The sequence below is a fragment of the Anser brachyrhynchus genome (assembly GCF_964034855.1).
Source record: "Anser brachyrhynchus genome assembly, chromosome: 7".
Taxonomy (NCBI): Eukaryota; Metazoa; Chordata; class Aves; order Anseriformes; family Anatidae; genus Anser; species Anser brachyrhynchus.
The window spans coordinates 34444121-34469269 of NC_137701.1; the positions used below are offsets into that span (position 1 = coordinate 34444121).

The following is a 25149-nucleotide window of genomic DNA, read 5'->3' on the forward strand; positions in this document are numbered from 1 at the left end:
TATTACAACAACCACTCTTCCCTCTGCCCCAAAGTCAGGGGAAGGAGAGGAGCTCAAGTCAATGCATTAGGAGAGGGTGAGACACTTCTGCCAGGGCTGCTCGCTTACCTGCTTGTGCCTCCCTTCACACATCTTCCCTTGCAACTTTCCCACACTGCTTCCAGCAACTCTTCATGCATTGCTTCCACGGGGGATGATGAAAGTTTGCCCGTGTGTCGAGTTATCAGTAGTCACTTCTGCCCATAAAGTCAGTGACATACCATAATGACACCCTGTCCTCCAGAGCGCTCACGCAAGACTGCAAAGCGCTTCAGGAAAGGTAGCAGCTATTAGCCTCAAGTTACTGGTGAAGGAATTGAGACACAGCATTAGCCACTGTGAAAACGGAGCCATGAAGTGGAAGCAGCCACTAATTACTGGTTTTTCTTTTCCACCGCCATTTTGTCTGTCATCATTGAAAAGTTAGTTATGCCAGACCTTGCCTTCCCTGGCTGTTTGCTTACACAGAAGAATAAACTGCAGCAAATCTTCTTTCCCCTCTGAGAACCAAACCAGTGATATATTTGCTTCGTAGCATCACCGAGCTGAATAACCAGAAAAGAAACTATGAGGGCATGACACCGAAATCTGGTTCCTGGTCCTTACCCCTCTCGAACTGCACTAGTACTGGATTGCATAGGCAGCAGGGCCATCATTATCCCCAGTCTGACCTCCTGCGTAATGAAGGCCCCAGAATTTCATTCAGTAACTGGGGCGGTGGAGGGAATTAATAAGGGGAGTTTGATTCTGCCTGCTGCAGGAGCTCTTGAGACAGCTGAGGCAGTAGGAGGTTACCAGGAGGGTGAGGTTATCCCTTCCATGCTCCTTCCAGGCAGTAAAAGCTCCGTTAACTCTGTACTGTCCAAACATAAAACTTCCAAGTATGAAAATACAGATAAGCCTTTATCTTCATTTACCTACTCATTTATCAACCTTTCCAAGCTGTATCTACCAGGACAGACCTATCACCCTAAAGCTACTGGTCAGCCACACAGCAGACCTTGCTGAAATGTAGCCTAAACTCTGTGTTATTCACAGTTACAGAAAGTGGAAAAGTTCAAAAAATTGCTGGGGATGCACCACACACTGCCTTTTCTTACTGCTTTTTTCCAGTTCTGTCATGCCCAGAAATCTCAGAAGGGAAGGGAAAAAAATGGAAGAAAACCATCTTTGAAAAGAAGTTTAGCAAGGCATTTGTATCTCAAATACTAGAAAAACATCACACTAGAAAAATATTGTACAAACCGTGCTTCTGGGATTTCTTTTGTCCTTATTTTACAGGGATAAAACTATGGTGAATGAGAGCGAAAAACTAGAACACACTAATAGCATTAAATTTACAGGAGGGAAATCCCAGTAAAAATCCCAGCAGTATCTCCTCCCTTCAAGCAAATTCAGAGACAGAAGTTTCTATGCAATACAGCCCAGAACGTGGCCAATCCATCAAATGATGAGATTCGGCACGAGCTGTAGAGCAACTTTTAAGCAAGTGAACAGTAACCCACTGCAACAGGGAGTACCCTCTGTTTCAGTCCCGTCCTGTGGAGCTTCCCCAGTTCCCACCTGAGGAGTTTCTTCTGAATCACTTCTCTGTGGCCAGGCTGGGGACTTTTGCTCCAGGAACAGGAGGAGAGGTCACTGCCCAGACACCCTGCATGTCCCAAAGCTGCACTGCACATCCAGAACAAGACAAGTCCTTCCCACCGCCCTGACCTTCCTTTTTCTGCCAGGGCAGCGAAGATCCTAAAAAGGCCTTTACCTGCAACCCATGCCACAACCACCATCACCCTGTGATGTCAGTAGTTCCTCTGACGGCCCTACGTTTTTAGGGGGTTCCTGAGAACACCCAACTTTGTTGCCCTTCAAAGAGGCTTTGATGATAACCGGTCATGCCCCAGGCGTTCTAACTTGACCAGATATCACATTCTACCACATCGAATGTGCCTTCTGTGCGACTCGTAGGCTTGTACCTGCCTGGAAAATTGTAACCTAATCACATATAAAATACTGCCATCACTTCCTTCTGTATACATACGGAAACGCTGCAACTTTACGAAGGTTCAGAATGGCTCCTTTCCTCCACCCCTGCCATGACGTGTGGGAGGTATCCTGGGGATGCCCATTTGGCAGGAACCGCCTTGGGTCAGTGGTTTATTAGCCATTTGTTTGCCATCTGAAAGCCCACACACGGCTGTTGGTTGTTTTGTTTTCTTTTCCTGATTGCTTTCACACATGAAGCTGCAAGGACATGTCAATTGATCAGATGAAGCTATTGCACACTTAAACTCACAGCGAGCGTGCCAGTTGAGGAGTCCGTGCAATCGGCTGCTGGGGTCAGTGCTGCTGCTGGCAACCTGTCGCCTCCTGGAAAACAGCTCTAGCGTTTAAAGGCTCCAATCCACCCCCATCTGTGCACCCAAAATAAAGCTCCCTCTCCAGGCTGCCCCTCGACTTATATTTTGAAAAATTTCAGGATGACAGACAGAATTCGCAATACAAGAAGTTTTCTCGCATGAACCAATAGTGGAATTAAAGTAAATAAGCATCACTCTGTCTCCTGTCTCCCCTGTTGTAACCATTTTGTCCTCATTTGGGCAACAGCAGGTTCCTCTGCTGACAGCATGACAAAAGTCTCCATTGACCGTACCAGTTTGGGTTCAGCTGCAGGTATTCTAAAGTGAAAGGCTCCAAGCTGGCATTCCATTATGCCATCTATAATACATTAATATATACACAATTAATTGTAAAAACTTTCCTTTTTAACTTTAACCTAACTCATATACTTATGTATTTTATCATTAGCGAAAAATTCTTCTAAAGCGTTGCACTTGTTACATACACTTTGCCATTAGGTTTAAAATACAAGTGCTTACAGAATCGAGCTATGGCTGCAATTTCTCTTTCTGCATTTTCATCTTCCGTGAAGCTGAAGGGACAGCTTTTGTAGCAAGGACAGTCATTACATTTTTGAACAAACGGAGTTCATTCAGTGACAGGTTTATTGCTTGTTTGTCTCAGAAATATTTGCTACAATGGACATCATAGAAAATTGCAAGAAACTGAAATATTGAATGTATTTTGAATTGCATTATATGGAATTCTACAGCTAGAATGGTATTTGATAAAACAATATTCTCAACTCAAATCACCGCACCCAAGAAGGATGCTTGGGTCACTAACAAAAGCTGGATCTTATTTGTTTTCTGCCAATATTTTTGCTTGACTAAAGAAAGGCTTGAATCTTCTTGACATCATAATTTCATTGTATCCCAGGATCTGCACAGAACTGAATAACTCTGCTTGCTTGAGCTGCCAATGTTATTACTTTAAAAGTTTACAGAAGCAAGGAGTGCACTGTAAATTTGACATTCTTGTAGGATAGAGAAATGTCGCATTTAAACATATCCCTCAAAATGCTTTTTCAAAATGGCAGGAGTAGGGACAAAGGTCATGTTTTTGACATTATTTATAGTCAAGTTGCTCAGATTACTTATGGAAAAAGCAGCCACGAGACTTATTATACCCACAACCACCCATCATTCAGATATATGTTATGGTGAAAAGATAAGACCAGCTCCACTGGGGGGAATGAACTGAGATGAGAAATGCTGGGTACTGCATGTGGCAGCATTTCAACCTGCAAACTCCCCAAACATGGAGAGTTCAGAGTCAGCCTAAGGTCTCTCCCTAAGTACTGTGTTCTCCTCCCCAAAGCAGGAGACGAACTGCAGCTTGTGGGAAAAGTAAGTCAGGGAAGAGAGAATACAAACTTTAAACGAACAGGAGATTTCAAGAGATATGAGAGAAGTTAATTCTGTTTCCCACTAGAACAGGAAATTTCTTACCTGACTCTGGAGTATGAAAAAGGAAAACTCTGAACGCTCTGTCCCTGTCCTTTAATTCAGTATAATTTACCTTATCATTTCTACAGCGTTCCTTAAAACTGATTTTAATGGGTACCAAAGCAGCACTGCTACATAAGCTCTTGAGAAGTATCAACAGAGCATGTTAATTTAATGCTACACTAACCAGCGTAATGTCAAAGCTCCTGGTTCAAATTTAAATATGCTTTCCCTCCTCCGGATCCTTCCTTACCGCTCATCAAAGACGAGCCTCAGTAAACCAATGTGTTATGTAAATTCCTCAGACAATCACCTGCACTTGCAAGTTACAGATGAGCAAATCCTCTCCCCCATCCCCTCACCCCCAGGAGAGAGCCCCAGGCCCAAAGGCAGCACAGGGTGCCCAGCAGCAGCACGGCTGCAGAGAAGAGCTGAAGGAAATGCTGAGGTACAAAGACCAGCCTGAGCCGGGGATGTTTAGGGAAGGCAAGTCAAACTCCATTCAAAACCACAAAATAACAAATTGTAACAGTATCTGACTTGAAAGGATTCTTTTTCTCCATTATTTTGTTCTGGAACTTGTAATAACCTGACATTTCTTAAAATACCAAAATTGAAGTACAAAGAGTCCAATTAAGTAATGCCGAGATTATGAAACAAGCCAGGTGCAGCACAAAAATTCAAATTAACGCTCATCGCAAGCTTCAAATCAAGTGTCAGTTTGCTCCTTTTTATTTTAATTTATTGTAGTCAACATTAGTTAAAGCTGGAGACATTTGTTCTCTTGCTAATGATACACACGTAACTCCCACTTCCATCCCCCTGCTCCTTCCAATTAAGAACTTCTTCAGAACATTTCAGCTAGGAGGCTTATCTGGCACAGATTATTCACTGCATCATATGGATCCAGGTTCTTATGTCTGCAAGCTCTTTAGAGCAGCAATTTGTTCTTTGTTTAGCATATTTTGCAGTGCGCAGTGCTAAATAAGCTTAGGGAGCTCTAGTCACTGAGGCATGTTTGTGCTCAGCTCATTCGGCGTTGCCTCGTGCTTTGTTGTTGGAGTCTGTGCAAAACCCTGCCTCGGTGCCATGAATAAAATGCTGGCTGCCTCTAAGTGGATCTGTTTCTTGAGGAAACCTTCAGACTAAACACACAGAAATTAGTGGATCTGAGAAGCTCTGTAGGTGGAAACAGCACACATTATATTACCTCGCTGTTCTCTGAGTATACGAAATGAGCACCAGCTCACTGCTTACCTCCCTGCACAGCTAATTACCTTCCTTACCCATGCTTTTGACACCTCTTGCATGCACCCTGGGTACATTTAACAGCAACTGAGTAACAAAACAACACCAGCTCCTTCACTTGGGAAATTCAACACAGCTCACCCAAGTTAACCCTATCACTTTTGCATTAGCTCCTTACTTTTCAGCCTCATCGAAATAAACTTTGAGAAGTAAAAAGACCTGGCATGGTTGAGGAGTACAGAACAGGTTTCTGCCACTGATGCTGAGCATGGAACATGCAGTATTTTATAAAAGCCTTACATCTGTTAGCGTGGACACCAGAGGGGCTGGACAGACCCAGTGGCTGCAGCTCCTGGTCTTGAAATTCATTTCCAACAGAGTGCCAAACATTTTGGTGTTTGAAAGCCCTATGTCCTCCGTGAGACATGCCTTCCTCCCAGACGATATAGGGTATGTCTTCAGTTTTGTTTAAATAAAGCTTTCTCACCGTTATTGTTAAGGGAACTGGAAATGGGCAATCAGTACTTTGCAGTCTTATAGGCTTTCCCCGAAGGAAAGGGAAATCCAACAAAACATTATCTTCCATCTCATGCGACTCTCATCCTCCCGGCTCACACATCGGAGACTGAGCAAGGGGTGTTTAGATAAGACACCATAAGTGGTTACAGGGACTGTGTTGCCAATATTCCTGCTCTCAGCTGACAGGAGACGACTTGTAATACCTGCAGGTTATAAGACATCTGAACCCAGGCTGAATCCCTCCGATGGCAGGAAGGATACTTAAAGTGAACACTTGATTTCCAAAGCTGCTACACAACCTAAGCAATCAGTTCAAACACTGAGAAAGGCTTAAGTGCTTAAGCTATCAGCACTTCCTTCTCTGACAGAGACACATGAAAAACAGAGACAAGAGTATGCTGATGAGATTTCCACTGAGGGAAAAAAGCAATCTCACCAAGCTACGGGGCCAGGCTCCTGCTTTCACTCAGACCAGCATAAATCTGTAGAAACTTCACCAGACTGCCCTTCACCAAACGACAGCAAGCCTTAAGCAGCCTTAGCCAAAGGAAATATTTCAGGTTTCTGGTCTCTTGACCTGATTTTAGTCACACTTGCTTGATTGCTAAGCTCTTAATTCCAGCTGATACCAGGTTAGTATAAACTGAAATAGTTTGATTAGCATCGATGCCGATTTATACCACATAAGGGCTCGGTCCACTAGCTTTCTTAAAAGGCTTCTCAATTTACTCCAGAGCTTATGGGGGCGAAATCTTTACATTGGAGTTTCAAACTGCAAGCCTAATTTTGAAAAGGAGGTTGACAGAAAAGTTCTTCTGTAATATATAGATTAGAGAGGCAGAAAGTGTGCCAGTTAGCATTAAACTTCACTGTCCGCCCCTCCCTCTGCTTGTCTTAATCTACCAGAACATTTAGCTTAGCCTTTAAATAAACAAGAACCGGTTCAGGTTGCATATTTTATCTCACAATTGCATTTGGTGCTCCAAAAGCACATTAGAAGTGATTTTAAACATATATATTTTATATGTTTATATGTTCTCTATCTTGCCTGTAGGGATTGATACTTTCCTAAAATTTTACATATTATTATATATGAATGAAAATAAGAGCGAGTTCAAAGCCCAACTAGTGTGCTTAGGACTTTGTATTTTAATAAGCATAACAGGCAATGATAAAAACACCTATCAGTCTCCAGTCCTAAAGGAAGAAAAGGATAGAAATTGCAAACTCAAACAGTCAAAACAAGGTAAACAAGAGTTAGAAGGCCTCCCCTTGTTTATTTTCAATGAAATTTGATATTTTTTCTACTCTCAAATATTTCAATATTTCAAACACTTGTTTTGAAATTGGAAACCAGTAACCCCAAACTTCTAGATGCTAACACAGCTCCCAAAACATATGTTAGGTTTTAACTTTAATATGAGAAAAATCAACCTAATATTCATTTTAGTATTAAACTTAGTTCTAAATCATACATATTAAAACACTGAACACTCTTTCTTGAATATTTGTTCATATTTTAATCCTATAGGAATGATAAAATATAGATCAAAGAAGCTGCCTGTTTAGCCAACTACCTTAGTGAAAGGTAGGAAGCAGAAAAGTACAAACTCTTTCCCAGTTTTACAGGAGACCATGCTATTCCCTGCAGCAAGAGATGCAATTATGGTCACCACCATTATCCAAGGTCAGAAAATTATTGAATACTATTAAAAGTTCATCCAAAGTACTTATACCTCGGTGACCTCCAGCAATCTTGAATCCCACTGGGTGACAACATATTGGCTTACTTATTGCCTCTTATTTGAGACGGGCCCCAAGCTAAACTTATTAAGAAGTGTTTGGATCCAAGGATTTGGGTCAACACAGTTTTAATTCACAGCAGTTCTTTCATTTCAGAAAGTGTCTTATTTCCTTCTCTCAGGCATCTGGGCGCACACAAAGCACGGGGAGCACACTTTGCTAAAAGCCCAGGGAACAGCATCATTAACCTTGATGCTGATTACACCTCCCGCCTTTGGACTGCGGGCTGCCACTGCAATAAATACCAGCAGCTAGTTCTACAAACGGAGCAGACACATTTACAATCGTTAATAATATCTGCAGCTCTGCAAGGTAGGTTGAGGCCTCCCAACTCCTCACTGAGTTGAGTGCAACAGGCACGTTGAAACCCGTACGCTGAGTCAGTGCCAGCCGACGGGGCACCCCAGCACCACCCCTCCCGCCGCAGCTGCACCGACTGAGCTTTGCACGTGGGAGCCGATCTGACGGCACGGCTGCACAGAGCCACACAGCCACGCCAACAAAATTCTCAGTGTAAAAGGGCTAAAAGTAGAGCTGACGCTATCAGCAGAAAATTATTTTTCCGTATTTGTTTATTTTCATTTTAAAACCTCACCTCTTTCTGGTCGCATCATGTTATTAAAGCACAGGGATTGTGAATGCACCAAGACTACCCTGAATCCAGGCTCAAGTTGGTAAAACTCCCTTCAACAGAAGCCCACGTTTGTGGGTGACACTGGGGACATGGTGGGTAAGAAAACCACGGCCTGTGTTGGACTTCCCATTCCATCGCCTGAAACTGCTCCTGACCAGCAGCATGGAGTTGGCCCAGATAGCAGCGTCACATCATCAACGATGGGCAGACAAGTCAGCATCCTTCTTACAAAGAGCTGATGTGGTTACTGATGAGGTGGGCCAATACTATATAAATTATGCCTTAACAGCCCTAGGAGTGCTGTAACTGACCTTCTGTCTTGTCCATCTTCCACAAGTAGCTACGGCAGAGTGCATATGGACCAGCAGCGAGCATCTTTTCAGTCCTGTCCCATCCCAACACGATGCCTTCCCATGCCTTCCACTTTAGGCAAATGGAAAAACATCGAGAATGTATTTACCATTTGGAAGGAAGGATATTGCACATTTCTCTTCTGAAGAAGGAACTGTCAGATACAAAGAAGTGTGAAAAAGTTTTAACTGTACTTACTGTAAGTTTTTAATTAGTTCTGACTTTTTTTGAAAGTTTAAAGAGTTAGTGCTATTCCTTTATTCATAAAATGTTTAAAATTATCTCACAGTTCTGAAATACTTAAAGGATTTATTTTTTAATTAATCTTAATGTATAAATGAATTAACTAACATAATAGCTCATTTCAGAAAGTTAATTCTGTACTCAAAGAGTAGATGCTATAATATTGGTGCCACATAAACTATTCTTTACAGATATTAAAGTAGCTGAATCCCTGTTTTAATTGTCAAATCCGGATTAGGAAAGTTTTTGGCCATGGAGAATTCTTTGATCTGTGTATAATTACAAATCTTTACGTTGGCATGGTTTGCACTTCTGCAGCTAGCATTTCCCTGCCTAACATGTCTTCGTAAAAGTAACGTCTGGGTAGGTGGAGGTTTAATGGCTGAGACCGTCAGAGGAACTTACGGAGTCTGAAAGTTTCCAGTGTCCCACTTGATGGGATCTGTTTCAGATTTCCAACATTTCTGTAATCAAGGTACCCAAAGTTGAATGCCCCAAAGTTTAAACAAAGTTTAAACAAAGCCCCATTCAGAAATAATCCCATGCCTTGCATAGGCGTGGTGTGTCGATATCTCGCCATGTTTAATTGTGTGTCCTTTAGCTGCTGAATTTTGCACAAACTTACCAATACCGCATAGCAGCCAATCTGAGAGGCTGTGAGGCAGCTACTGCAATAATTCAAATTGTGCTGTTATCCAGACATAAATCAAACCCTCTGTATCCTGCTGAGACAGCAAGACCCAAGCTTTGCTGAATTCCTACACTGATAAAAAAAAAAAAAAAAAAAAAAAAGCCCTGACAATGTAGTTGATGTGGTACTCAAAGGAGAGCTTGAAGTCGCAGATGAAACCAAGATTACAAGGTGGTTGGAAAGTAAATAACAATCCCATCAAACAGAACCATACATGGAAGGGGGTTAGGAGGAACCTGCTGCTTAGCCAGTGACAGCCCGTGTGATTCAGTATCACAAGACAATCCAATTTACAAAGACAAAAAATGAAAGAAAAGTCCTATCCAATCCTCAGGAACAGCAGGAGAAACAGATATGAGATACGAATTGAGAACTGAAAATGTCTGAGTCAAAATAGTTACGGAACAAATATAGGATGTTAGCTTTGTTATTGTCTAATTTAGACAAATGTACATGAGGAACAAGTCCATTGACGTTCCTGGAGTTTAAAGGGTGTAAAAGACACACAAGTGAACTAAAGAAGCAGACACTTGCAACATCAGATTCTGTCACCTTAGAGTATGCATTTTTCTGTCTGAGGTATCTGTCTAATCAGTGCCACTGAAATTTCTACTTTGTGGAATAATGCAATATATAGACTGCAATATATATATCATCATCTGGTATATCTTTAGTAAAGCTGGTCAGGATTTTTGTATCTGGATACTCTCCTGGAGACTACAGTTTCTTCAAAAAAAAATCTGAATTTTTGAAAGAAAATGCCAACATCATTCTTAAAAATCAGATTTCCTTTAAGATAACAGAAAATGTTTAATTTCTGGGGGCAATCTACATGAATTAACCCACACACATCTACACACACCCTTCCTTAAAATGAGTCAAAAGGTTTGGGGTTGGTTTCCCTCCAGACAGAGCACCTCAGCAGATGACAGCTGCGTAACCTGAGGCTGCGTGCGTGCCACGGGGTAGCTGTGCAGCAGGGGAGCACAAGGTGTGTAAATGGTAACTCTCTGAAGGCAGTACAGCAAGACTGGGAAGAAAGTAAAAAGATTTCAAAATTCATTTTAAGAGAAGACATATTAAGAATTTCTAAGTAAATAAACAGTTCTAGCTGAAAAGAAAAATGTCAAAATAATTAATCAAATTTCCCAGGATGGAAATACCCATTCTGATTCCTAATTTCTGCTTTCTCCTTTCCAACTTCTAATTTCCAATTTCTAATGCTGTCCAGGTCTGATGAATACCTCTCAGAGGAATTTTGCATTGCACCTAGTGGAGTCTCTTGATTAAAGCTCTTGTCTTCCAGTAAAGATCTTGACAAACGGGGATATTTGAACCTTCTTACAAAGCAGTGGAAACAAAAGTATTTTCATTAAGAGTCAAATCTTGCTCTTTTTTGACTAAGACTACAATTTATGCTTTGAAGGAAAACAAGACATAATTACTACTTCAAAAAAACTGTCCCATTACACCAGCGAATAATATGCAGGAGGCAAAAACAGACTCGTGGGATTTTGGAGGGCCATGTACCATGTGCATACATCACCAAAGATGCATTGGAGCCTTACGAGCAGTTATACTTTGGTTTTGGATTCAATGAGAGAAACCACTACCCTGAAACATGATCACATTGTGAGTTATCTTTGCCAAAACTCATAAATTCAAGCAAAGGGAAAACATATTGGGTGTCTGGAAACAGTGGAGGTAATTTTTCCCCTCGGACCTAGCAGAGATTTTCACTATAATGAAAAACTCTGAGGCGTAATTACAGAAATACGTTTTCTAGAAATGAACTGAGAAAGTGTTTCCCAGCCCAAATTATTTGGGTCTGCTTTATATGCTAGAAAAAATACCCATTGACATCACACAAACTCTCTGGATTTACACTGTCACCTCCTCATAATGCCTCATAATGCGAGAGTTACTCATAATAGGGTAACTATATGGGTAACTATATATCCCAATAATACTCTCCTCATAATAGAGAGTTACTCTAAATGCTTCACGATGTTCCTAGATCACTTCCTATCTGGGTCAAATGAGGCCCTAAAAACCAAAAGCAGAGAGGCAAGCTCCGAGATACAAGAGCAGAAGTAACTAGAAACCAGCAGCAAAGCCAATCACAGCAATTAGAGCTTGAGGAGCACTTACAGAGTACTTAGAAAAGCGAAATGTCTGGTTTCAGAGCACCTATCCCTGAATGTCCCTGCCTCCAGGGGTGCTGAGCAAAAGCCATATTTAAGTCACACTGCACAGTTCTATGTAGCTCTGTTTACAATATAAAGCAGAATACTTTCAATTTGAAAATTTAGCCAGTTTTTTGGAATGTTGGTTATTAGTCAGAAAACATTTATCCCATAAAAGCAAAACATACAGCGCTTTAACTCAAATTTTCAGGAGGAAACACTTCATGTAAACATCAAAGCTGAAGACTCTTTGAGCAAAATCATTGGTTTAATAAGCACCAAAATAATAGCTAGAGAATTAAATGGGCAAAAAAGCCAAAAGAATATATATATATTTTTAGAACAAAACCCAAGATATTCTAACTGGGTCTAAACCAAGTATCAAAGTCTCAGAATTTCCCACATAGGATGGAAATTCTGGTTTTGCAGACAGTTCAAAATAGTTTTGATCCAAGGCTATCCCACAATCATTGCAAGTAACTGAACTAAATGCACAAAACTTGAGAACAACAGGAAAACTTTTTTTTCATTAACCATAGCATTTGTAAAATAAATCTACCTGGTCCTAAGATTTCTATCCCTTCTGCCCTTTTTACAGTTGCATGGACACAACTCCATGAGAGAAATGCAGATCCTCCCAGGGATGTAACAATATTGAAAACAGGACATTTGAGAGGATGTCAGGCCATGACTGAGCCTGCAGGAGGTAGACTCACTGCTCATACTCAGTCTCACAGGGCAGGGAATTATATCAACACTATAAAACAACACAGGACATAATTCCCCTCTCTCTTTTCACCAGGACTGTATTCAAGCAAAATCAGGCAACTGTGAGAGACAGAGGAGACCTGTCCTTCTCAGGGTGTTATGTTTAATTGCTGAAGGCAAGAAGCATTTTTAAAGGTTTGTCAATAAAATCCCTATTTAGTTAACCCCAATCTCCTCAGATCTCTTGTTACAGACAGCCTTCTGCTCCCAACATCTGGGCAGGCAAAGCCTCCAATTACACTGCTGGATTTGGTAGCTTAATAGACCCAGATAAGGGCCCCTGGTATATCCATTTCCCTTGGTAACAGCTTATCTGCAGCCAGCCCAATGATACGCAACCTTTATGCCCCGGCGCGGCACGCAGTCATGCGGCAGGCCGCGCAGCGCGTGAATATTCACGTGAAACCCAAAGCTCTCCGCGACCTTTCCTCTTCTGTGGCTGGGCCTGCATCTGCCACAGCCATGCCGTAATTTATGGGGAAGGGGCAGGGGGCAAGGAGAGAGAGGCCCGGCAGCACAGCCGGAGCAGGCCCGCACCGCTCAGGCTCTTCCCTCCTCGCCCTGAGGGGCAGCTGAGCTGGGGGGCCTGGTGGCAGCCACCCCCAGGGCCCAAACACCAGACCTGCAGGCTGCGAATCGCCCCAATGCCTCCAAATCCTGGACCCTAATCCAAACCTTAACACGTCCTTGGCTGAAGGATGCTGAGAAATCCTGCAGAAGTCAGCTCAAGGCACACAATGTCTCTTCCACGCTGAGGTGAATCCATGACCGTTTTCTTCTAAGCATTGCTATGAGCTCCCTTCCTCCCTCCCCTCAAAATATATGCAGACATTTGTCTTGTCTTCTCCTTTATTTTCATTTTCAGTTCCTCCTCTGCAATCACATCAATTTCTTTAAAAGTTGTTTTTTTTTTTTAAGTTGTCTAGGATTTAATATTTTCATGTTGAAAGTCTGACAGAGAATTTGCTGAGACCCTGTCGTAACACAGTCTGAATTTTCCTGCTTCTCTTAAAGGCCACAGAATTTCATTGCCCTCTGTTTTTCTCAGCCCATCTGTCAGCTAATTTGCAGGAACTCGTTAAATCACCTCTTCTCCATACTTCTTTCTCAGTTTTCCTCCACTTTTGCATTGAGTTCTGTGACAATGAACAAGGGCAGATCAGCTACAGAAATTTCTCTTCAAGCTTTCATTTTAACCTTCGAGTCTCATGTTTGTCGCTTGAAGTTTATGTGCCAAAGACAGGAGAAAGCACAAGCCAGCAGTTTGTCAAAGCATGCTCTCTCGGGATTTGTGTTCTGTTTCAGCTGTCACCATGTCGCCATATATATGTACTGATGCAACTTCTGATGTGCAGCAACAAATGGTAAATAATTCCCTTCTCCAAGTGCACTTCTGTCTGTTGTTGGTGTCAGTGCTTTTGATCAATAAACCACTGAGGCATCTTCCAGCAGGAGTATTGTTCCAACTGTTGCTTGGGAACAACAGGCTCCATGCCCTATTTCCTTGGTTTGAATGCAATATATGAGGCTTTTACTTTTCCTCTCTCTTCAGGAAACATCGTATCTGGCTTGCTATGCAAGTACTGCTCGCTGTTTATCCACATCTCCAGCTCCTGAAAAGGCTCACTGGTTTCTATTGGTATAAAGTAGTTTTAATTGAAGTAAGAGGTCACTACCTGTATCACTCCAAGCAGGGATTTCAGCTCTTCCTGGGGCGCTGGCAGGTAACAGTGCTGTTTCTTCACATTAGGCCTGACGCTTCTTTTTCCTCAGAAAATTCCAAATGCGCTGAGTCCCTATGAACTTGCATATTTTTTGACTTACCTTATTAGTCTGCTCCAGACTCCAAGACAGGCACTTACTGTAACTGCCTGCCACTGGGACACCCACTGCTTTATACATTTGGGTTTTGAACCTCTTCCTCAATGAAATCCAAAACAGACATCTCCACCACTGCTACACCATCTTCCATCTTACTTGGTGATACTGGTCACTTTACGCTGTCTTTATCCAAGCTGGTGTAGATTTTCTTCTAGTACCTTGGATGTACTGCCGTGCTCATAAATGATGTCCTTAAACTACCCATGCAGACCACAGCGTTTCCCACACCAGTGCTAGTGGTACGCTGCCGTCAGTAAAGGCATTCCTGCCCGACTGGTGTTTTCTCCTTTCTCGCCAGCTGCTGCTGTGAACTGCTCCATTCGGATGGTTCTTTTTGTTTGTATTTTCTAGTCCCTGACACTCTGGAATTCTTCTTCTGATTGAAATTAATTAAAAATGCAAATGCAGAGAAATATATGCTACTGGCAATACATTTAGACAGCTCAGTTTTTGCAAAATCCTGGTGCGTGCCCAGTGCCATTAAACACAACAATCTGTTCTTACTCTCTTCTTCTGTCTTTACACATTCTATAGACATTAGGATTTTCTTTTTATATGATGTTTCAAGCAAATTACAGGGCTGTATATTATATAGACAGCTAATAGCACTTTAGTTTATGCCTTTAAGGCTGCATTTGCCCAGTCTGTGGAGTGATGTCCTTACTGGCAGATTTGCAGAACAATGCAGGCGTCACTAACGTTGCCATAAGGAATAGACTTTTCCAATATTGCCTTGGTAATTCAGTTTACCGAATTCTTATGTCAGTTCTAATTTTTAAGGTTTTCCCTATGAATGTGCAAACATTAATCTATTAAGTTAGTACCACTTCATGGACTTCATTGCTGTTCTCTTCTGCCTTCTACCCCCAAACAACGCTCTTGTTGACTTCATTAAACTGTTCTCTTTGACATATGCTCTTGCTGTATGCACTGAATGTTATGGATATTTTAGCTTGCTTCTCCAACACACAGTGAAAACTGCGTGCTTGAGGCTCACATTCTGCATGTTTTTTCCAGTGCTGCACCACACTTTTGCAGTGGCTGACTGCCCTTGGTAGATGCTTTTCTTCTGATGCTGTATGCAAGCAGAACTGAATAAAACTTTAATTCACATATACAAAAAAATCCAAGTTTTGAGAGTACTGAAAGTATTTGCAGATTCATATGGAATTTGGCAGCAGTTTTAGGTGGAAAAAATGTAATTAGGGTGCAAACATTAAAACATTAGTGAGCATATGACCAGTAAATATTTTTAGTGACACCTTTCATTTAAAAATGCTGGAATATGTTATGCTATATAGTAATGCTAGACAAATTGTGAGTGTCACAGTCAACTAGTAAAAAGGTCAGGGCTATTCTCTTCAGTGGATTTAATTCCTACATATGAAGAGTCCCCTCCATGCGTTGCTGGTGCAGCATTCTTCACAGCTTTGCTATACTGGTGTTCTCTCTGTGACACATTTCATCTGAAGAAACTGGAGCAAGCTGCAGACGCATGCTAATAACAGAGCACTCCCAGAATACTTACAAGGTAAAAAATTGTTATAATCTCCAGTTTATTGATTAGCAAACTGGGTTAGCAATTTGTTGGTGATGACAGATTTGGGATTTACACCCCAAATAGGTGGCTCCCAGCCCCAGGCATTACTCACAGACAACACGTGCACGCTTCTCAGCAAAGGTCTCCGATAAAACTAAAGGATCTTGCGCATGACGCTAACGCAACCGTGGGCAGGCTGGGTACAGGTAGTACTCCCATCCCCATGTACGATTCATTACATTACACTGCTACCCTTATTACAACCAAGTGCTGTCATTAAAGCTAATGCTACAGAGACCCACGGGAGCGTGTGACCAGAATGAAAGAAGCAGGGCACAGTTCATGAGCCACCAGAGAGGCACTTCCCTGCAGCTTGCTTTCAGAAGTAAAACCCTCATTTTAAATAAAACAAAAACTTTTACTTTGATAAATGCTGGCTGCTTCTAAAAGATATTCTGTTCTCAAATCTCCCCGGCTAAATGCCACCACAGTTGTAAGGGCCAACCACGTGTGTAGTCAGGCTGGGAATTATCCACACAGATAAAGAGCACAGCTTGAAACATTGACTTTTTCCTGATCAAAAGGGTCTTGGAGACAACTGGACAGTTTGGATCAGGCAAAGGATAGGGCTTTTATTATTTTCAAAGAGTGCCCCAATGAACAGAGTAGCCAGTGTGGCCCTGGTGGCAGTGATATGTTCTAACACTCTCCTCCTCCCACACAAGTTATTGAAAGCTTGGCTTTGGATCTGTTTGTTGGTATTTTTTTGCCTTTTTTTTTTTTAACTATTTATTTTTGTTGAAGAAATTCTGTAAGGAAAATGTGATATACAATCAATCCTTTCATTAGCTTTTTTAATAGCATTCCCTGTCTAAGCTGCTTCCCCCCTACATACCAAGTAATAAATTGCAAATATTACCAAAGAAGCATTGTCACCCAAAAAATGTCTTCATTATACCAGTACAAAGGAACTATGTGCTGTGATCTTATTAAAATCAAAATTTTAAATAGCATTAAATGTACTTTTCTGTGTTCTCATATCTATTTTCTTTATGTACTTTAGTCTAAAGTGAAAAAACAATGCATATCCCTTTCCATCTTGTTTTTACCTAGTTTCATTCATTAGAGTTTTTCAACTATATATGCTGAAATGAAAGATTTAACATGGAAAAATTATTTATGAAAAATTTTACAATCATGAAATATTCACACTAGTTAACTTTGTAAAGCTGTTCCTTTTAACAAAACCTAAAGAATTTAGGGATTTAAGCTGCATGATAAGGTAGAATGTTCTTCAGAAAGATCTGTTTCTCTTTTACTAGTTATATACTCCATTCTAAATAAAAAACAATCCAGCACTGTGGTAGGTGACAGCTAAGCAACATGTTGCAAATAAACATATTTTACCACCATTACAATTTTTGTGATTTATTTTAATTCCAATAGGATGTACTTCAGCAATCATTGTAAAGGCTTTGGCCTCAATATCTATACACAGCAATCCAGAAGAACATAAGCTTCCACCCTGTTCTCTGATTGTTGTCTATCTGTTCATCTTATAACTGGTTCACATAGGGTAAAATATATTTACTAATGCCATAATGTGTTATGGGACAGAGATCTATTACATGGAATTCAAACAGAATCGAAGATCTTTAGTCCTCCGTGTTTATGGTGTTTTGTTTGTAAGCAATTTGCATAAGACCATTTGTAAAACTAAAACATAGTAGAATCACCTTAACAACAGATGAAACAAAAAGTTATTATAAAGTTATTTTGAAACCGTAAAAAGTATATCCTTCTTGTACAGTGTGTTTCCACTTAAAAATATCAGCCAGAAATTGCAAAGATATGATTTTCTATAATTGATCTTATAGGATTACCTGTATGAATTGTTAAGTTAAAATGTGTAATTGCTTCATCTAAATATAAAGCTACAAAACATCATTGTCTCTGCAGACTTAACTTCTTTGTCTGCAAATGTAAATGAGCATCTTTGTGTATAAAGGTTCTCCAATACTGGAATCCTACAGAGCAATAACAGCCATTAGCTATACTTGGGATTTCAGGAGTAATAGCTGTGATATTATTACTAAATGCTGATAGGAATCTAATTCCATCGGAGCGAACAGAAAGTCTCCCCTTTGACCTGAATGGTAGTTGAACTGATTCCTCTGTTGGATGATATGAAAAGTCAGATTAAAGGTAGGATTCTGAATCTTGTTAAAATACGTGGCTTCAAACTACTTACTTCCTGCGAAGCATTAAAGAAAATATCCATTGGGCCCATAATCAGTCATTGAAAGAATATGTCCTATGACGCTCATTCTATGAGCACATATGTGCATTTATATTTTTTGCTTTTTAAAAGGTTTATCTGCCCTCATTTTAAACCTTATTTCCCCAAGACACAAGCAGGAAAGAGGTACAGTGGTACACGAAACAACTGTGAACTCTTCTCCTTTATCTGAGGTGATCAAGAAGCAGTTACTGTGCATGTGTTGTAAGGAGGAGTGTTTTAATGTCTATGAAATTTCTCACTGGCATGTCATTTGAAGGATCTGGTTTCTGAAATTGATCCACATCATTTGAAGCCTGACACTTGCTGTTTGATGGGATAGACCTGAATACAGAACACTCTGATGAAATTCATATTCATATTTTGAAGGCCCAGATACACATTCTAAGCAGGTTGAGGCCATCTCTATTGTTTAGAAACATCTCTTTCCTCTTCTCCCACTTCTTTCAAATAGCATCATAGCCTATATACTCAGAATCCAAGAGATAAGGGAGGCAGAGGGAATTTTTTGACTTTAAGTATCTCTAAACAATTCTTGTAGATTATATCATGGCAAAAACATTCGAGAAGAAGACTACAGTCTGATGCAGATGGGAAAAGCAGCATAGCCAAGCAGGGTGGGGAATGTTATCAGAAACGCCTGTTTGTAACTCATGGTCCAGAATACAAAAGCAGAAATGTGCTTCATTTAAACACACAGAAATCAGAATTCTTTCAAAGATACGAGAATGCTGGAAGACTCCACCAAACAAGGGCAAGCCATAGTTTACAAGCAAATCAGAGCCAAGTTTTCCAAGCAAAGTGTCCAGCCCTGAATGCCTGAGAGGTTAAACACAACACCTTTGGGAAAAGACTCAAGAAGAAAGAGATGTAAAGACCTGAGTGGGCAGGAGCAGGAGTGAAACATGGCACTTGGATGGAATTTGGCAACAGGAGTAATGAAGACAGACATATGATACGAAGGCAACAATTAAGAAGTTACAGACAAAAGTAGGATAGAACAGGAAATTGGGGAAAATGAGATGAGTGCTTCGTTTTGCCTGGTTGAATTTCATGGGACAGGACATACAGTGTGAATTACTAACGTGCTGCTGAAGGCACTCTAATCTCAAAATGTCTCTGTCGGTTTGTTAAGAAATAATAGCTGGCAGTTAACTACGAACAATGGTCACATGTTTCTAATTAAATTTATGGATGACACTCTTTAATCTAGTTATATACATTCTATTCAATACAAACTTTCAATGGACACTGACCTGTAATATACAAGTACTGAAAATGGAAGTTTGCACTGACAAACTATGCAGGCAAGCATAACCTTTAACTGTCACGGGAAGAAGAAGCCGTTGTAAAAAAATGTGTCAGCCTGATGGTGTGATACGTTTATATGTTCAAAACATATCACAAAATAATATCCCTTTCATCTTTCCCTTATACATTTCCTTCAACACCTTATCACCAACATGGTCTAGTTGAAGACAAATCTTCAGCTGGCACACTCTGGCATAAATGCATTGACCTCAAGCCAGTGCCTGAATGCTGGTTTTAATCTGTGCACAGTCTCCCACCCTACTTACCGCTTGCCAAAGAGCAGGGAGGAAACATCACCTTTTCTTAGAGCCACAGGTTCATTTTTTTTCCTCCACAAGCAGCATTTTAATATGCCGACAGCATTAATTATTACACAAAACACTTTTCATGGTGCTACACCCACAACATTCGCTATGACAACAATAAATGTCTCTCTCTACTCCCCCCTTACTGATGCGAAAGGGTAAGAATTAAGCATGGGGCACTAACCTGGCTGTAAATTAAGCCCAAATTAGCACTAGAGGGGTTTGGAAGCCAGAAATACCTAGTTCCTTGTTCCCATCCAGACAGCAGACCATGCTGTCACCTCAGGGAAAAGATAATTCCTGTCTTAATACATGAAGGAAAGGCTGAATCTAGTCCATCACCCCAGTGAAAACAGTACTGATTTGCCATACTAAGCATTATCTTTGTGCAAAATTCACAACTGCTAGCATTTCCGCTAGCGTTCACTACCCAGTTTCCGTAAGCATTTTTCTTTTCTCTGTATAAATATTGATAGTTCATGGCCTGCGTTTGGACTGCTGAGGGCAGGTCCTGCCACGGGCCTAGCTCCGCCGTGGTGAGGCCTTGCTGCCCGGCGTGGCAGGCGGGGCCCGGCAGTCCATTACTGGGTGCGAACGGTGTTACTGGATATGAGAAACCTCAAGAAATCAACAGAGAAGAGGGCTTCACATGACTGCTGGAACACTCTGGGAAAGGAGTGCTTGATTATTCTCTATTGACCTGTTACCTTGCTGCTGTCATTCCTCCGTTTAATCAAGTACTGTTTCGTGAATCATTTGGCTCATAACTCATGAGTGAAGAAGGACTGTTCGTTGAGCAGTTTTATATTGTGTGGCTTTTGTGTGAGGAGCCAAACTATCATTCATTGGTGACCCCCAGAAACCGAATGCAACTCTTGCTGCTCCCAGTGCCAAACCTACCAGCTCCCAGCACTTCCAAGCATCAGCCCAGCAGTATGAACACTCAAAATAAGAGGCAGCTCTCTTAACAAAAGCTAAGGACACACTTCTTCCGCAGAAGACACTGTCTATGGAAGTCAAAGAGATGGCATGGGCTTCCTCAGACCTCTTAGCTTTGCTTGTTTCAGTGTTTGTTCCATTAATAGTTCCACTAGCATGCTGAGTACTTGACTTTGGCATGTTTATCCACTCACACAACTGTTCAACATCTTTGAGCATTTTCCGGTCATGTATCCGTAGTACAGCTATAAAAACCCCTTGTTAATCTCAGTCATCATTTGAAAACATTACCTAAATATAAATCTAGAATATAATCCCAATAAATTCAAATCCCATATATATCAAAAACAATCACTTTACAGCATGTGGCATTTACATTTCTCTTTCAGGTGATATTAGAGTAGTTTATACATTCACTGCGGTGAACAAATTTTTCCTGGTATCCTCAACAGTAAAACAAGCATTTCTGATTAGATGACCTCAGCTACCTACAGCTCTCATACACTCAGTATAAAGCAACAGAGTGATCCTACAGAGGCTTACAGAGGTAAGATTTTAATTACAAGTTTGGTAACTTGTCTGGATTCCTTCCTAGAATCCAGTGAATTCAAGGAGGTTCTTCTATATGATGACATGTTTCAATTTAGGATGCTTTAAAATTCCTCCACCACTTTTGCTCTGGAGAATCTTAAAAATCAGGGAAAGTTGTGATACTGTGATGAATAAACATCTTCAAAATGTACATCATTATGAATACTGCTTCTTAACAACTGTATCTTTATGACACAAGATATATTTAGTAGATACGGTAAATATTAATTCTTACCACAAGACTGCTGTCCAGAGAAAGTCTTTTCCCAAATTCCCTTTTCTGCAGCTGTCTTTTTCTCTCCATAGCTGAGGTTATTTTTTTTCCTTTTCATCTACTAGAAATGTCAGACTCTTTCCAGCATCACTGCAAAAAAATAAAAATAAAAATAAATGCACATTTCAATATGCTACTTAACAGTTTCAGTCTTTCATCATTAACTTTGTAATAACCCAGCAGCTAATGACTTTGTGTCCATAGTAGGCTGTGCTCCAGGAACGAATTTTCTGTGCCAGAAAAGCTAAACTCTCCAGACAGAAATATCACCAAAAAATAAAATAAAAAAAAAAATCTACTACTACTACTGTCTTTATCAATACACCCTGTGTTTTAATAGTCTCTGTTTAACCGGGCTGGGAAATGGATTTGCAGAGCCAGCAAACTACCTGGGGTTTGCGGGAGGGAAACAGTTCGTTTCACATTAATTGCACTCCTCAGTAAGCCCTGCTTGTTGGCACATCTGTGCTGCTACTGTGATGTACAAATTTTGGAACTAATCCTGACAAGTTCTAAAAGCTTTTCAATTCCTATTATCCTTAATGAGACACTAATGCCCTCAGCACTTTCCTTATATTTTTAAGGTCAAATATTTGGCTGTGATAATCAAAGAGTCCCACTGACTGTGCAGAATGGCTGGGGAACTTCACCTAAAACATGGAGGGAAATAGTCTTACTGATTTGGTAGGATTCGTTTATTCCACTGATGATTTCTACTAAAATCAAGGCATAATTTACACATAGCTACTACCAAGTCTCTCTTTTACTACATGGTTCTGGTGAAACATGTTTGAAAGTTTTAGCTTCTATATTGAGGTAGTATTTGTTGTGCGTGATTTGGCAGCATGGGCAAAGCTAAAGAAGTTATTCAGGATTTACAGAAAATAGTAACAGAAATCAGAGTTTAAATCGAAGTGGGCAGATAGCCCATGAACGCTGAACCAAACAGAGGAATTTTCTTCTACACCTTGCAGTCACTGAATTTACTGTATCAGAGGGAACATCCTATCTCTTACTCTGGGATAACTCTCATTAAAGACGAAGAACTTTCACCATAAGATTTTGTCCACTTTTTTTAGTCAAGACTTGATATGGAAGCCTACTTAAAATCATAATTCTAGCAAGGTTGCAATATTCATACAGCCCTACTTAATTCTACACCTAGAGCAGTTCATTGCATTTAACTGACAAAGAAGATGAAAAATACAAATCTGTATGTTTCTGATCCCTGGTGCTCATTGTGAACAGCAACATCAGTTACCAAGAGCCAGGTGACTACAACAGGCATGAATACCACTCAGCTTGGCTGCAGGGTAATGCAGCTGGCGTCCCCAAAAGAAGCCTTACATTTGGCCTCCAGATGTGCTTACATGCCTGTGGATAGCCTCGGCTTCTCATGCACCTGTGAACTAGACCATCTGTCACTGCGGTGATATCAAGCAGATAAATCCACCCCAACTCTTTCTCCCAACTGCCCCCAAATGCTCTGCCACAAGGGCACAGGGGACTCAGCACGTGGGCCGAGCACGGGCTGCCTGCAAGGAGATCAGGATGCTCCGGGCTAAGCCCCAGAAGGCAGCTGGAATTCAGAGGGCTCCCAGAGGCACACAAATTGTGATAATCAATCAGGTACAACGTGGACATCACAACTGGGACTGCTCTTGTAAAGCATTTCCCATGGGGGATCCGTAATTGGTCCAGCTAGCAAGAGATCGAATGGTAAATCAGTGGTCTAAGAAACAGCACCTGGTCTCTCTTACACTTTGTATTTCTGGTTTGCACTTCCACAAGGCCAGTATTCAGCCCTTTTTCTCCAAAATGGACAAAAATCAGCTTCTATAACATTAATCTAAATAACACACATGATGGTAGGAATATCTGTTATAGCACTGTGATCATTCTTTATGTGTATTTTGTTCCAGTTTTACCTGCAAGCTCCTGCTTCCCATCTGTAGCACCAATCCTAAAGCTACACCCACTACTTAATTCAGCTAATAAGGACGAACAATGGCATGCTATCGCACAATTACCGTTGCTTCCTGATTAGCTATCATGTCTCAGAAGACATACCACAATCCTTACAAACACAGACGCAATGTATTACATTGTTCTTGCGATCATGACAAAAATCAGCGAAAGAAAAAACTTAATGTAATCTTTGTGTCATTTTTCTGTGCATTTGTCGTGCCTGGAGAGCAGGATTTCCACCAAGGCAGTCTTTGTTGATCAGTAAGCACAGCACTACAGATGAGTGAGCCGGTGACAGCTACAGTTGGAGCCAATTATCCCGGCAGAAGGTCAAGTATTTAACTTCAGTGCCTGAAGTGCCTGTCTGCAGGTATTTGGCAGAACAACCCCAAATCCTAGTTCAGAAGGAAAAGGAGAAAGGATTATTAGTTATTCCAACAGCTTATACACTGAGCTGCCTTGGGCACTTCAGAGAGTGGATTTACTGTCCCTTTGTAGCCCTGGCAGGTACAGCTCACCTACCTACGTGAGCAATGGTGAAGCTGCCTCCGACCTGCAGACTCCTTCCCCATGTACACCACAGGAGCTCAAATCTCTGGGCATGTCACTATTAGCAGGCTGCCAGAGATCTCTCCTGAAAAGTTATCAACCTAAGGCTGAACCCACCCAAACTTCTGAATCAAAGGTAATTACCTTACAAGATAACACATCGCCTGTATCAACATATGCTGGTGGCTCAGGGCACCCAACTCGGGAGGTCTTAAAAAAAAAGGATCATCAGAGCGAAGTACTTCACAAAACCAGAACAAGTTTCCATGTGGAATGGTCATTTTTGTGCAGCATGCTTCTTGTCACAGAGAAAAATGACCTTCCTAGGTAAATCTGTCTTCCTCTGAGACCAACCCACAGACTAAAATGAATTCAAACTGGAAGTAATGCATCTCCCGGGAAGCTCAGCACCGGAGAACGGCCATCCAGACAAAGCAGTCTTGAAATGTAAAAACACTGAGAATCAGTTTGCCCAACCATCAAATACACTATGTTTGTGTTATCAAGAGAACAGGCTGTAGAAATTTATCAGCCTTCCTTGACCGTTTGTTTGTCGATATCTCTCAGATGATGTCTTCCCAGCAGAGACCCCAGTGATCAGCATTCAGACCCTGACGATCCCTTTTGGCGTGGCTGAAGTGGGACCTACACTGCAAACGCACTTCTGATTTCTGGTGTCTTCACTGATACTGCGCTCACATTGGGAGCTGAGTATTGGGGGGCATACCTTTGTGCTGCAGGAAGCTTGCCCACTGTAGGACTCTTCCCTGTGGGACTAGAGTTCATCTACACTGAGCATACCAGGGGAGGCACTGAAGTTAGAGGCACTCAGTGATTACGCCCGTATCCTGAAGAGGTACGTGGGGATCAGTCTGTGAGAATACAGGTCCCAGATGTTTGCCTACTGCCTGCTCAGTTTTGCACTGAGCTCAGAGATGTAGGTTTTGTGTGGATGCAGAAAAAACGTCCCATGGGAAGCCCTAAGTGGGATCTTGCGTCAATACTGTGTACCCTCACCGTTCATAAAGCCAGCAAGCCAGAGGCATCAGCTTGATTACGTATCTTAAAGTGCAGCAATTTTAGTACTCAACACAAGCATGTTCATTACTTCGGGAGATGGTCTAAAACTATGCCCTGGAGAAATGGTGTGATTAACATAGAAAAGCAC

The 25149-nt window shown here is 41.2% G+C and overlaps 1 protein-coding gene across 27 annotated transcripts in view; it reads right to left on the reverse strand.

Moving 5' to 3' along the window:
- Positions 1-25149, reverse strand: part of NCKAP5 (NCK associated protein 5) — a 440024-nt gene that overhangs the window by 328806 nt on the left and 86069 nt on the right. For 25 of the 27 annotated variants that reach the window (XM_080599361.1, XM_080599367.1, XM_080599364.1 and 22 more), the window contains one exon: positions 21426-21554. In XM_080599361.1, coding sequence (XP_080455487.1) covers positions 21426-21522 — 97 coding nt within the window. In that variant the 5' untranslated portion in view covers positions 21523-21554. Of the gene's footprint in view, positions 1-21425; positions 21555-24125; positions 24192-25149 lie in introns of all 27 variants that reach the window. The other 2 variants (XM_080599378.1, XM_080599389.1) reach the window with 1 other exon arrangement.